This window comes from Carettochelys insculpta, chromosome 29 (genome assembly GCF_033958435.1).
Source record: "Carettochelys insculpta isolate YL-2023 chromosome 29, ASM3395843v1, whole genome shotgun sequence".
Classification (NCBI taxonomy): Eukaryota; Metazoa; Chordata; order Testudines; family Carettochelyidae; genus Carettochelys; species Carettochelys insculpta.
In genome coordinates this window covers 15,645,295-15,658,296 of record NC_134165.1, presented here as the reverse complement: position 1 = coordinate 15,658,296, position 13,002 = coordinate 15,645,295, and the positions used below count along the sequence as shown (strand labels likewise).

General features: G+C 64.7%; 1 protein-coding gene across 1 annotated transcript; it reads left to right on the top strand.

The window, feature by feature from the left end:
- The first annotated feature begins 3,031 nt into the window (after nt 1-3,031).
- TMBIM6 (transmembrane BAX inhibitor motif containing 6) lies at nt 3,032-11,795 on the top strand. The gene is made up of 10 exons (XM_074979976.1): nt 3,032-3,141; nt 8,183-8,288; nt 8,539-8,647; nt 8,944-9,064; nt 9,299-9,347; nt 9,433-9,530; nt 9,614-9,693; nt 10,170-10,270; nt 10,392-10,464; nt 10,682-11,795. The coding sequence occupies exons 2-10, from the start codon at nt 8,233-8,235 to the stop codon at nt 10,706-10,708; spliced, it is 714 nt and encodes a 237-aa protein (XP_074836077.1). The 5' UTR covers nt 3,032-3,141; nt 8,183-8,232; the 3' UTR covers nt 10,709-11,795.
- The last annotated feature ends 1,207 nt before the right edge of the window (nt 11,796-13,002 follow it).

The following is a 13,002-nucleotide window of genomic DNA, read 5'->3' as shown; positions in this document are numbered from 1 at the left end:
CCTCCCGGCCCGGCCCCCGGCGCCGCCCCGCGCCCGCCCCCCAGCGGCCGGCGCCGCCCTGGCCAGATGTGCCCCCGGCCCCCTCCGCCCCCCGCAGCACCCTCGGCCCAGCTGGGCCCGGGACCCCGCCTCCCTCTACCCAGATGTGCCCCCCCCCTGCCGGGCCTGCCCCACCGCACCCCTCTCTGCTCCCTCCCCCCAGGCCAGCTCTACCGCACCCTTCTCTGCCCCCCAGCCGGGCCTGCCCCACCACACCCCTCTCCGCCCCCTCCCCCCGGGCCTGCCCCACCGCACCCCTGTCCGTCCCCCCAAGGCCAGCCCCACTGCACCCCTCTCTGCCCCCCGTGCTCCCTATATCCCCCTGTGCCCCCTCTCACCCGGGCCAGCCCCACCGCACTCCTCTCCGCGCCCTCCCCTCGGGCCAGCCCCACCGTACCCCTCTCCGCCCCCCCAGCCGGGCCTGCCCCACTGCCCCCCTCTCTGCCCCCTTGTGCCCTTAGCCTGGATGCCTCCGCCGCCCCGCCCAACCTCAGCAACGCCGCGTCCCCGCCGGGCTACCCTCGGCCCCCGCCCAGCCCCTAAGTCCCCCGATCTCCAAGCGCGTTACGAGCATCAGCCCGCGGCGGGGGAGTGGCGCGGGTCTGGGCACCCCGGGCTTGAACCCAGGCGTCCTGGCTCCCGGCCTCCCGCTGAACGCCGCGGGGGGGACCACGGCCCCGGCTCCCGCCTGGGGAGGGAAAGGCCGCCCTCTGCCGGCGGCTGCGGGGCTCCCGGGCAGGCAGCGGGGTGCGTAGAGCTCCGGGCTGGGACCAAAGGCCCCTGCGGTCCCGCCCGCGGGATTTCTCCGCCTTAACCTCCGGGCCTCAGTTCCCCCTGCTGTGCAATGGGCCAATAGCACGGGCGCCGCCAGCTGGGCTGACATCTGCAGGTCAGCAACAGCGCTCAGCCCCGGGCTGTGTCCCCAGGCGCCTGCGCAGGCCAGTCCCTTCCTCCCCGGGTGAGCCCCGCACCCCGGGCTCCAGCCCTGCTCCTCACGGGCGCCGGCAAAGGACCGTACCGGGGGAGGCTCCGCAGCTGGGAATGCGCCTGGCAGGAGCAGCCAATACTGCACGGCGTGCGCCATCGGGTGGTGGCGGGGGTGGAAATGCACCGAGTGCTCCGTACCAGCGTGCCCGGCCGGCACTGCACAGGGCGCTCCGTACCAGCGTGCCCGGCCGGCACTGCACAGGGCGCTCCGTACCAGGGCTGCCCGGCCGGCACTGCACAGGGCGCTCCGTACCAGGGCTGCCCGGCTGGCACTGCACAGGGCGCTCCGTACCAGCGTGCCCGGCCGGCACTGCACAGGGCGCTCTGTACCAGCGTGCCCGGCCGGCACTGCACAGGGCGCTCTGTACCAGGGCTGCCCGGCTGGCACTGCACAGGGCGCTCTGTACCAGCGTGCCCGGCCGGCACTGCACAGGGCGCTCCGTACCAGGGCTGCCCGGCTGGCACTGCACAGGGCGCTCCGTACCAGCGTGCTCGGCCGGCACTGCACAGGGTGCTCCGTACCAGGGCTGCCCGGCCGGCACTGCACAGGGCGCTCTGTACCAGGGCTGCCCGGCTGGCACTGCACAGGGCGCTCTGTACCAGCGTGCCTGGCCGGCACTCCACAGGGCGCTCTGTACCAGGGCTGCCCGGCTGGCACTGCACAGGGCGCTCTGTACCAGCGTGCCCGGCCGGCACTGCACAGGGCGCTCTGTACCAGGGCTGCCCGGCTGGCACTGCACAGGGCGCTCCGTACCAGCGTGCTCGGCCGGCACTGCACAGGGTGCTCCGTACCAGGGCTGCCCAGCCGGCACTGCATAGGGCGTTCTGTACCAGGGCTACCCAGCCAGCACTGCACAGGGTGCTCCGTACCAGCGTGCCCAGCCAGCACTGCACAGGGCGCGCCGTACCAGGGCTGCCCGGCCGGCACTGCACAGGGCGCTCTGTACCAGGGCTGCCCAGCCAGCACTGCACAGGGCGCTCTGTACCAGCGTGCCCGGCCGGCACTGCACAGGGCGCTCTGTACCAGGGCTGCCCGGCCGGCACTGCACAGGGCGCTCTGTACCAGCGTGCCCGGCCGGCACTGCACAGGGCGCTCTGTACCAGGGCTGCCCGGCCGGCACTGCACAGGGCGCTCCGTACCAGGGCTGCCTGGCTGGCACTGCATCGGGTGCATCATTCCAGGGGCACCCAGCAGGCAATGCACTAAGTGCTCCATACCAGGGATGCATGGCGGGCAATGTGCTGGGTGCTCTTGTCCAGCGTTGCCCAGCCGGCCATGCACCAGGCACTCCAAACCAGGGCACCCAGCCAGCAATGCACAGGACCATACTAGGGTTCCGAGCCGGCAATGCCTGAGGTGCTCCGTTCCAGGGGTGCCCGGCTGGCAATGCGGGGGGCAGATGGCGATGCCTCGGAGGTGTCCTGCCAGTGGAGCTGACCATTGGGGATCACAGCCAGCAATGCACAGGGGCCCTGTACCGGGCGCAGCCAGCTGGGAATTGGCTCCCACATGTCCGTCCCGGGGGGCCACAGCTGGCAATGCCCCGGGAGCTTTGAGCTGGGGAGAAGGGGACACAGCTGGCAGCGCACCAGGCTCTGTGTGCCAGGGGCAGGGCCCGGACGGCAATGCGCCGGGCGCTGCGTACCGGAAAGCTGCAGTGTCCGGTCCTGCCGCAGGGGCGCTGTGCTGTGCCGCTGGCTCCCCCCGCCGCTGGAGCCTGCAGCGCCAGATCTGGCCCCTGGGGGGCGCCTGAGGTCCGGGCCGAAGGGGTGGCGTGGGTGGGACGGCCACTGATTGGACGGTGTTGATTGGTCACCGGGAAGGAGTTCTGACCAATGGGTGCGCGCCAGAGGCTCCTGTTTGCGTCCCCAGGGGCCAATGGCGGCGCCTGGGTGCGGCCGGCAGCCTATGGGAAGCGGCGGAGCTGAAAGGAGCAGCGTTAGCCAATGGCCGGCGGCGAGCCTTGGGCGGGGGCACCCAATAAGCTGCGGAGAGGGGCGGGACCCCCACCCTGGGTGAGCCAATCGCCGGCGAGGCCTAGGCGGGTGGAGGCCACAGGAGAGCGAGGTCCGAGGGGCGTCTGGGCTCGAGCGCGGCGGGGACGGAGGTGGCAGGTGAGAGCGGCCCGGGCCCCCCCGCCCCTCCCCCACGGACCCCCGCCCCCTCAGGGCCCTGGACCCCCGGGCCCCCCCGCCCCGCCCCCACGGACCCCCGCCCCCTCAGGGCCCTGGACCCCCGGGCCCCCCCGCCCCGCCCCCTCAAACCCTTCCATCCCGGGCCCCTCCACGGGCCCCCGTCCTTCGGCCCCGCCCATCACCCACGACCCTCTCCCCTCCCTCATGGGGCCCCGTTCTCTGCGCCCCCCCCCCAGGCTGCCCCTCGGGTCCCCCCATTCCCCCTGCTGCCACATCCCCACTTTGCCCAGCTGCAGTCGGGCCCGGCTTTCTCAGGGGCCTCCCCCCGACCCTCCCTGGTCGCTCGCCCCTGAGCCCCGCCTGGTCCCCCTCCCCCCAGCCTGGTTTCTGCCTTGCCGCTTGCAGCGGGCCCGAGCAGTGCACAGGGCCCAGGATAGAACCCAGGCGTCCTGGCTCCCGCGCCCTTGGCTGGCTCTCGCCAGACAGCCCAGGCCAGGAGCAGAGTTTCACGCTTGGCTGTGAGCGACGCCGCAGAAGTGGGACGTGGGCGCGTCTGAAGTTCACTTTAATGGCTCTTTCCCCTTTAAGCCTGTCGCACTCCCGAGCGAGAGCCTGCTGAGGAAACGGGAAGTAGCAAAGACTCGGATGTGGGAAAGGGGGGAGTAGGCCAGGAAGGAATCGAAAAAGCACCTGGCTAAAATGGCACCGTTTAACTCAAAGTGCTGTCACCTACAACCGCAGCAGGACGCTTTCCAAATGTGCAGGGAGGCCCGACGCAGTGGACGGCCGTGGCGTGAAAGGAGAACGCCAGGCAGATAAGGCCCTTCCGGAGCAGCGCTCGCTTCGCGCTGAGCAGGGCTCCCGACAGCCCTGCTGTTGAGCAAGAAACCTAAAGTGCTCCTGTAATGACGTATTGGAAGAGGTTTCACAACAAAGTGAGCAACAGGCCAGGAATGAAGCTCTGGAAGCAGCCCGGATTCACCAGTGAGTTCTGAAGGAACTCAGATGTGAAATTGCAGCACTGCTGCCTGGAATGTAGCTTAATGCTTAAAGCAGCCTCTGGCCCAGGTGACTGGAAGGTAGCTGCTGTGAGGCTTAGATTTAAAAAAGCCTGTCCGTGCCCTCTTGACCAGGAATCCTGACTGTGGCACCAGACAGCTTGGTAGGAAGAAAGCTTTGCCAGGCATACAGGCAAGTGCAGTTTGGTTGCTTTTGAAAAAGGAAAACGTGCCCTTGCATGGTTTTTCATAGGACGTGAGGGAAGGGCCTTTCCTGGGCCAGAAAGGCTTGGGGGCTAGGAAACAGTAGGAATAAGTGGTCAGTTTCTCTACTAGAGAGAAGTGAGCAACAGATGCCCCAAGGACTTGTCATCTTTAACATATTCATTACAGATCTGGAAAAGGGGGCGATCCATAAAGTGGTGAAGTTTGTGAAACAGACAGAACTGCTGAAGACAGTTAAATGCTATGTAGAGCGTGAGGAGTCACAGAGAGAGATCTGAAACCTGGACAACAAAATATCAGCACTGACTTTCACCTGCTAAGCGCAATGCACTTGGAAAAATACCACCACTCGTATGGCTACAGTGATAAGGACAGAACTGGCCCTTACCACCCACAAACAAGATCTTGGGCCACTGTGATTAATTCTCCCTCAAGTGCGGCGCAGGGCACAGCCCCAGCCCAAAAGGCGAATGGGATGGAGGAAACTGTTCAGAAGGAGAGAGATGGTGTCTTATCACATGGTGCTTTGTAATCCATGGTGCACTTGTGTCTTGAACACTGCGTCCAGCTCCAGTTGCCCCATTCAGAAAGCACCCAGTGGAAGGGTTCAGAAATGGGCAGAAAAGATGATCAAGAGTATGGAGCGGCTTCACGCCGAGGAGCAAAAAAGATTAGCGATGCTCAGCTGAAAAGAGACCGCGGTGGGGGCATGTGATGAGATCTGTAAAATCAGCATGAAGAAAGTGGTATTCATCCATTCCCACAATCTGGAAGCAAGGGCTGACCAATAGGCAGCAGGCTTTGCAGCAGCGGAGGAGAGTGGTTTTCGCACACTGCAGAACTAACCTGTGGAACTCCTTGTCGGAGGATATTGCGATGGCCAGAAGCGAGTTCCATTTGTGGAGCATGGCTATAAACCAGGATAGGCAGGGATGCAACCCCGTGACTGAAGTCAGCTGGGGACGACAGGAATGACAAAGAGCAGCATCTGGATCTCCTTTGCAGCACAGGCCCTGGCTGTCGTACCACTGGGCTTTGGTCAGGAGCCCCCAGCCAAGGCTCCTGGGGGCTGGGGTGCCTTCTCTGGACTCTAAGCTGGGGGAGAACAGCTGGTGTGTCTGTGGCTTCTGGGGCTGAAATGGCCTGAGGGTTGGCAGTGGGAGGGCCGAGGCTGTGCTGGTAGATCTGGGGTGTAAAAGGAAGAGCCATGAGGCTGCTCCCTCTGTGGCTGTGCACAGAGCTGCTTCCAGGGCTTTGGTTCAATGGTCCCTGTAGGATTTTGCGCAGCTTGTTCTGGCAGACCAGCTACCACAGGCGGCAGGATAATGGCTTGGGAGGTGGCTGTGATGTCATAGGGGGAACTGTGATGCCATGGGCAGGCTGTGCCAGCAGTTCTGGTCTGCCGTGTGGGTGTTTGGTTTGCCTAGTGCAGTCTGGGGCCGTGTGGTGTTTGCTCCTCTCCCCTCCTCTCCTTGTGGGCGGCTCAGGGGTTCAGGCAGGCGGTGGCAGCAGCTCTCCCTGGTGCAGGCGCAGCAAAGCCAGGACTGGGTGGGTAAAGGTTGCAGGGGTGTCTGGGTTTGCTGGTTATTTATTGATGAGCCTGGGTTTGGGTGCCTTGGTGGTGGAGGGGGCAGCTTCCTGCTTGTTTGGTTTGGCACCAGCAATTGGATGCTGGGTCCTGCTACTCTCAGGTCGTCCCTGGGCCTGGAGCCTGAGCCCTGTCACACCCCTGTGAATTCAGATATTGCCCTTGTAGCTGAGTTCCTGTTAGGGCTGACCGGGGAGTGGGGGCAGAATCCCACCAGTCCAGAGGGGGAGCAGGTGAACTTGGAGCAAGGCAGGTGCACAGTTCCTGTGCTCAGCTGCCTCCCTGCCCTGGCCTGGCCAGGCCAGCCCCTTCTTTCTCCTTTGCTTTCCCAGTGCCTGCGCCCAAAGGCAGGGCCCACGGCAGCCCAAGTTGAGCCTGTGAGCCGCACTCCCGAGTTGAAACCCAAGCCCAGTGAGCCAGTGCCATCACCTGGGGAGAAACAGGTGGGCGAGTCCTGGCGCAGTCTGAGCCTGCCAAGCGCCCCAGGTACCGACCCAGTTTGGAACCTTGCACTGACTCACCACAGCCAGGGCGTAAGTGCTGTCCTGCCTCCTTCCCGCGTGGGCGATGCTGAGGCATCGGCTGCGTTCTAGGCCCTGTGGGATGAAGTAATGTTACCCTGCTGTGGACCGGGCTTGGGAAGTGGGGGGCTGGGCTTTCTGGAAACCAGGAGCTGGTGCTCTTGTCCAGGGCAGGATCTGGCTCTGTTTGGTCCCTTCTTGAAGTGGGCTGAGGGCCCCGGCCCAGCCCTAGGACTGCCCTTGTTTTGCTTCCCCCAAAGGGCAGGAGAGCCAGGCGAGGCTCAGCCGATGCCGTACCGCACCACCACCTGTCTGTGCACCTGCTGCCAAAGTGGGACCGTGCATGGCCGTTCTGGGCTGGCTGGGGGTGCTGTCAAGCTGCACATGGGCAGCCCCCAATGGAGACAGGCAGTTGTTCTCCAGCCCCTGCCAGGGCCATTGCCATGTCCAGCCCTGTGCCCCTCTGGTTGCATCGTGACGCGTGTCCATGACAGGTGGCTTGTCTTGAGAGTCCCACACACGGAAGAGCCAACTTCCTGGGTGGCTGAATAACTGTTGGGGAACCCTGGTTGAGCGTGTGCGTTGGGCCCAGACACCAGTGACGGTCCTGGGGACTGGGTGCGCAAAGGCATGAGGCACTCTCCCTCTTCCTCTCAGAAGAGGAGTGGCCAGGCCTAGCTGTGTCCCTGTTCCCTGTGCCAGGCGGGGCCCTCGCCTCGTGAAACCTCTTGCAAGCCCGTCGTGGTGCCCCACCGAGGCCATGCTGGATGGGCTTGTGTGTAGCGGGTTCCTCCAGTAGCACCTGCCAGCTCAGCGGGAAAGACGTGCTCTTGGTCACCGTGCTGGCAGGAATTCAGAAGGCTTGTGGCAGCCCCATTGAGCCAGGGAGGGCAGGGACCCTCACTCCCTGCCTGGGCAGCTGAACCCAGCGCCACCATCCTGCTTGGTGCTGGCCCCGCCTGGGGATGTCATTAGGGGCACTAATGGAAGCCTTGAACAAAGACACTTTCCAGCCTGCCGAGCGGAGACCCGGGGGAGTTGGGCTCGCGGGGAGCTGTGACTAGCCCTGCAACAGCCTGCAATAATTGCACCATCTAAACAACGGGCCCAGAGCCCTGGGTCAGGGGCTGAGGCTGCAGAAGCTCGAGAGGTTTTCACAACTGCACAGCTCCTGCCGGCCTGTTCTCCGGAGCCAGGGCAAGAGGGAGCTGGCTTGGAGCCAAGGGAAGCCCCATCTCTCTGAGCCTGGGGGAGAAGAGCTCCCTGGTGAGTCAGACACCCCCCAGCTGGGGCGGCGAAAGGCCCCAGCCCCTCCAGGAGCAGGGGCTCCGAGCCCAGCTGTGTCATTCACTGTGCTCCGCTCAGGGGAGGACGGATGGCTGCAGCCTCGGTGGGTAGTGGTGATGGCACCAGACCTTGCTGGCTTAGCACAGCAGCGTCATCTTTCCCTCCCAGGAGCGGTTTTTATTTCCTTACTCTGTGCCCCAGAAGCTGCCTCGTCACTCCCCGAGGTGGGCTGCTTGTGCAGGTGGCTGCCCCCTGCCAGCTGGCGCAGAGGGGGGATGCTGGCAGTGGGGCAGGGCGTCTCCCGGCAGAGCTCTCTGGAGTGAGCTAAATGCAGAGCGGGCTGGCACAGCCCAGGTGTGACCCCTGCTGCTGATGTGCCTCCCTCACCCCGTCTCTTCCAGCTGGTGCAGCTCCACACAGCAAGGGGTGCGTCTGACCCTCCTGCAGCGCCATGGACGTGTTCAACCGAAACATTGACTTCAATGCGCTCTTCAAGTTCTCTCACATGTGAGTGTGGGGCTCCCTCCTGGGCAGGAGTGGGGCCTGGGGGTCAGGGTTCCTGGGTTCTGGTCCTGACTCTGCCACTAACCTGTTTGCCTGAGATGGGGCGGGATGACCCTCGGCTGTGGTGCCAGGACAGCGTTCCTGCCCCTTTGGGCTGCTGATGCCGGTGTCTGTCCTCTCTGGCCAAGTGGCCATGGGTTGAGTTGCACCACCGGGCGCTGGTGTGGCTGACCTGCTCCTTTCTGCCCTGCAGCTCCGCCTCCACCCAGCAGCACCTGAAGAAGGTCTATGCCAGCTTTGCGCTCTGCATGTTCGTGGCTGCAGCCGGTGCCTACATCAACGTGGTGACCCATGTGATCCGGGTGAGGCGCACCTCCACCACCGCCCAGGCCACTTCCTGATGTGACCTCATGGAGGGGATTCCTGCCCCGGCCTGAGCACTGGTACCCGGCAGGGACGAGCTGTGGCCGTTGGCAGATGGCTGATGAGGGTCCTGCGCTCAAGGGCAGGGCCTGTGGGTGGAGCAGTCCCTGAGGCACCGGGAGCACCTGCAGCCCCTTCCCTTGCCCTTGTTCCCTGTGATGGGCGGCTGGTGCTGCGTCTGGTCCAGGCCTTACGCCGTGCCTGGCTCCTCATTGTCTGTCTGTCTGCCCAACAGCTCAACCTGCTGACTGGCCTGGGCTCCCTGGGACTGCTGATCTGGCTCACGGCCACGCCGCACAGCAGGGAGACGGAGCAGAAGAGGCTGGGGATGCTGGCTGGCTTTGCCTTCCTGACTGGTACGTGGGGGAGCTGCCCCCTCAGCCTCTTGGGCGGTGGGACCAGATCTGCTGGGTTCCCTTTGCCAGGCCTGTGGCACTGACCTGCCCGGGACAGAGGAGCCTTTCCCTCATGGAGGCCCTGGGGTCCGTGGGCTGTGGGCAGCAGACCCAGGTGTGCCATGGGGCACCCTGCTCTGAGCCCCAGGGTGGGGGCGGGTCCTGTCACTGACACAGGTCATGTTGCCCTTGCAGGAGCCAACCTGGGCCCTCTCCTGGAAATGTGCATCAACATCAACCCCAGGTAGGTGCCGTGGCCGAGGGCGGGGGTGTGGCCAGGTGGGGGGGCTGGCGGTGCTGCGCTTCTCACCTGTGCTCCTTCCCTGCAGCATCATCCCCACAGCCTTCCTGGGCACTGCTGTGATCTTCAGCTGCTTCTCGCTGAGCGCCCTCTACGCCCGGCGCCGCAGCTTCCTGTACCTGGGAGGTGAGGACAAGGCCCAGCCCCAGCTGCCCCCGCCCCTGCCCAGCAGGCAGCTCACCCCCACTCTTGCTCTCGCTCGCTTGCAGGCGTCCTGCTCTCTGGCCTCTTCCTGATGCTGCTGTTCTCCTTGATCAACATCTTCGTGGGCTCCACTTGGCTCTTCACGGTGAGTCTGTCCCTCTGCGCTAGGTTCCTGCCAGCCCCACCATCAGTGCCAGCTGCTGCCCATGGGCCAGGCCGGGCCAGGGCAGCTGCAGCCCGAGGTGGGCATGAGCCTTTCTGGGCCATGCACTGACAGAACCTGTCTGCGCCTGGGCCCAGCTGTTGCCCAGTCCTGGGAGGTCAGGTTCAGTGGGAGCTCAAAGGTGATGCGGGGCGGGGGAGGCACAATTGGGCCCTTGTCACATCCACTGCTAGGCCATGTTTCCAGCCTGCTTTCCCTGGCACCCACCAGGGGCTGGCGCTGCCCGGGGCTGGTTCATCCCAGCTGTGGCCAGCCTGGTTCTAGAGCTGGCTCATAAAAATGCGTGCAGCAAAGGCACCGCCCAGAACAGACCTGGGCGGGAACTGTAGCTGGTGGACTGCAGGGAGCTGTGCTCAACAGTCGGGAGAGGGCTCATCCCTCACCCTCCCTCCCGCCAGGCGAACCTGTACCTCGGGCTGATGGTCATGTGCGGCTTCGTCCTCTTCGACACGCAGCTCATCATCGAGAAGGCCGAGAGCGGCGACAAGGATTACATCTGGTGAGTGAGGTGGGGGGAGCGGGGGGGCAGGAGAGCAAAATGGAGGGAAGGGATGGCTGTGTCAGAGCCCAGCCCCGGGCCGAGCCCCCCTGAGCGTCTCTGCCTCTCTCCCCGCCCCCAGGCACTGCGTCGATCTCTTCCTGGATTTCATCAACATCTTCCGGGAGCTCATGATCCTGCTGGGGATGAACGAGGTGAGTCTCTGCCTGCCTGCAGCCCAGCGCTGGTGGGGCAGGCCCCAGGCCTGGGCACAGCTCAGCCAGGGAGGGAGGTGGGGTGTGTGCGCAGGGCAGGGCGCCTGAGAGGGGGGCGCTACCAGCACCCACCAGGAGCGTGAGGGTGGAGGCATTTGGGCCCCCAGCAAGGCAGGTTCCAACTGGGCCAGGCTCTGACTCCCCTCTCCTCTTGCAGAGCAACAAGAAGAAGAAGGAGAAGTGAGGTGCTGCCAGATGCCGGTTGGGCGGAGCCCCTGTCTGTCCCCCCACCCCCCACATTAAAGGGGCAGCGCTCTGCCAGCCGCAGGCAGCCTGGCGCCTTCCTCTCCTGGGGGTTTTCTCTTGTTTGAGCTTTTCTCCATTAGACCCCAGCTGCTTAGCAGCTCCTGCTGGAGTTTGGTTTCCCCTTCCTGCCCTGCAGCTTCTTCCTGGCTCTCTTTCCCCCACTGGCCAAGAATCTTTCCAGGGTGGGGTCCTTCCGAGTCCTGGCTGCCTTCCTCGTGAGAGTGGGGCCAGGCACTGGCTACAGAGCCCTGCTGCGGGATGCACCCCCAAGGCAGGGTTCACCTCCCCTATCCCCCCAGGTCCTGAGCACGGAGATGCTTCTGCCAGGCTCGCTGCAGCCCTGGCCAGGCCGGCTCTGGCTCAGGCTGGCAGCACATCCCTGTTCCCAGGAGCTACCGCCCACGAGCGCTGGCCCAGCTCCACCTTGAACGAGGCTCTGTGACCTGTGGGGCCCAGCTCTGGGGGTGGGGGTTGCCCCTCAGCTGGCACCAGCAGAGATTAGTCCCTGGCTTGGTAGAGCAGCCTGGCGGCCAGGCAGGGCTGTGGGGAATTCCCCAGCGAGGCGCCTTGGCAGTAACACCACCTGCTGCCGAGGGGGCTGTCGTGTGCACCTCTGCCCAGTGCTGGAGCCCATCTCCCTGCTGCCACGGCCAATCTTCCCTTCCTCCCCCAGCTGGGCCCCCAGGACTTCCTGAGAAGGTCCCTCTTTCTCCCGGGCAGCCCGGCCCTCCTCCCCTTCCCGAGGCCAAACTCCCCCTCTGCTTGTTCGGGCTCAAGGACTCGCGCGCTCTAGAACCAGTGCCAAGAATTACAATGGAAGAAATAATCCACTTCTATAAGACGTCTAACCGGTTTTAATGGCGTAACGAGTGTGATTCTCTCTCCTCTGTGCGTCAGTGACAGCTCCGGCTGCGTTCTGTGACTCATACTGTGAAGACAAAGGTGTTTGATTCAGAAATACGAAATCTCCATAGTCTTACTTTGTACAAAAATAATAAATAAAAATCCTCAGACTTTAACCTTTACAGCCATGCTGCCGGCTGCTGCTTGGGGGGCCTGCCTGTCGTGGCAGCTGCTCTAGGACACCCCAAAGTCCAAGGGTCAGAACAGGCCCAGTGGTCCACTATGCATTGCTGGGACCTGGACCTGTCTCAGCATGAGGCTGGTCCCTCACAGCAGCCAGGGTGGTGTAGGACAGCAGGAGAAGCCAGGGCTGGGCCAAGGACAGGTGCAGCAGTGATGCTGTCGGAGGGTTGCTACCACAGCCTGGCTGAGGCTACAGGGGGCTGGTCCGTCTCAGGAATATCCTGGGCTGTGGCCAGTGTGCCAGGGGAAGGGGGGCTGCAGGGCCTGTGTGTGCCAGGGGGAGTCAACGGGGGGAAGCCAGAGCCTGTACTGGCTGCATTTAATCACCTTACCCTGGGGGCAGGGACATCTCCAAGCCTCCCCTGTCACTAGGGCCTTGGCCTGCCCCAGCTGGGGTCCAGGGGGGAGGATCTGAGGCACAGTTTCCCTGTGAAAGCCAAGGGCCCTGCGTTCTCCCTCAGCCCTGCCTTGGTCCAAACCAGCCCAGCACTGCAGCTGGGGGGAGCAGCAGCTGGTGGGGGCCAGGGGATCTGTGCAGGACAGGGTGGGCTGCCATAGAGGGGCTAGTGCAGGTGGCCTCACTCAGGTGAGCTGCACAGGTACGTGCAGGGCCGGAGTTCAGCCCAGAGGGCGGCTCTGAGCTGGCTGCCAATAAAAACTGCTGCTGGCTCACGGCCTGCATGCCCTGGTAGGCGGCTGTGGGGCCAGCCCCCATCCCACGCAGCAGCATTGCAGCAGGGGCTGAGTGTGTGTTAGGGCTGTTCTAGAAGGTGAATGACACCTGTAGGCCACACACGGCTGGGCCTGGGGGGCAGGCGGGGCCCTGTGCAGGCTGAGCGGGGTGCAGCAGAACCAGGCCCAGGTCTGGGGGGGACAGTGGACAGCACTGGGGTCTCAGCCAGGCCCACCCCAAGGAGGCCACACAGCCCTGCGCCCCTAGCAGGGCTGGGGGGGGGGGGGGGCTGCACTTGCCATGGGGCCTGGAGCCCCACAACTGCCTTACCCAGCACATCCTATGGATGCCTGTGCCTGATAGCCCAGGGCGCGGGGGGGGGGGGGTGTTAGGCCCTGCTGCTGCCCCCCGCCCCAACTGGAAGGAGGCAGCAGCGTCTCAGGCAGTCATGGGCACAGCTGGGGACGGGGGCG

Excerpts from the sequence above, each read along its gene's own strand:
- TMBIM6 (XM_074979976.1), top strand. The coding sequence starts at position 8,233 with ATGGACGTGTTCAACCGAAACATTGACTTCAATGCGCTCTTCAAGTTC. Across the intron at positions 9,348-9,432 it reads TGCATCAACATCAACCCCAG|CATCATCCCCACAGCCTTCC; the intron begins GTAGGTGCCGTG and ends CCTTCCCTGCAG. Across the intron at positions 9,531-9,613 it reads CAGCTTCCTGTACCTGGGAG|GCGTCCTGCTCTCTGGCCTC; the intron begins GTGAGGACAAGG and ends GCTCGCTTGCAG.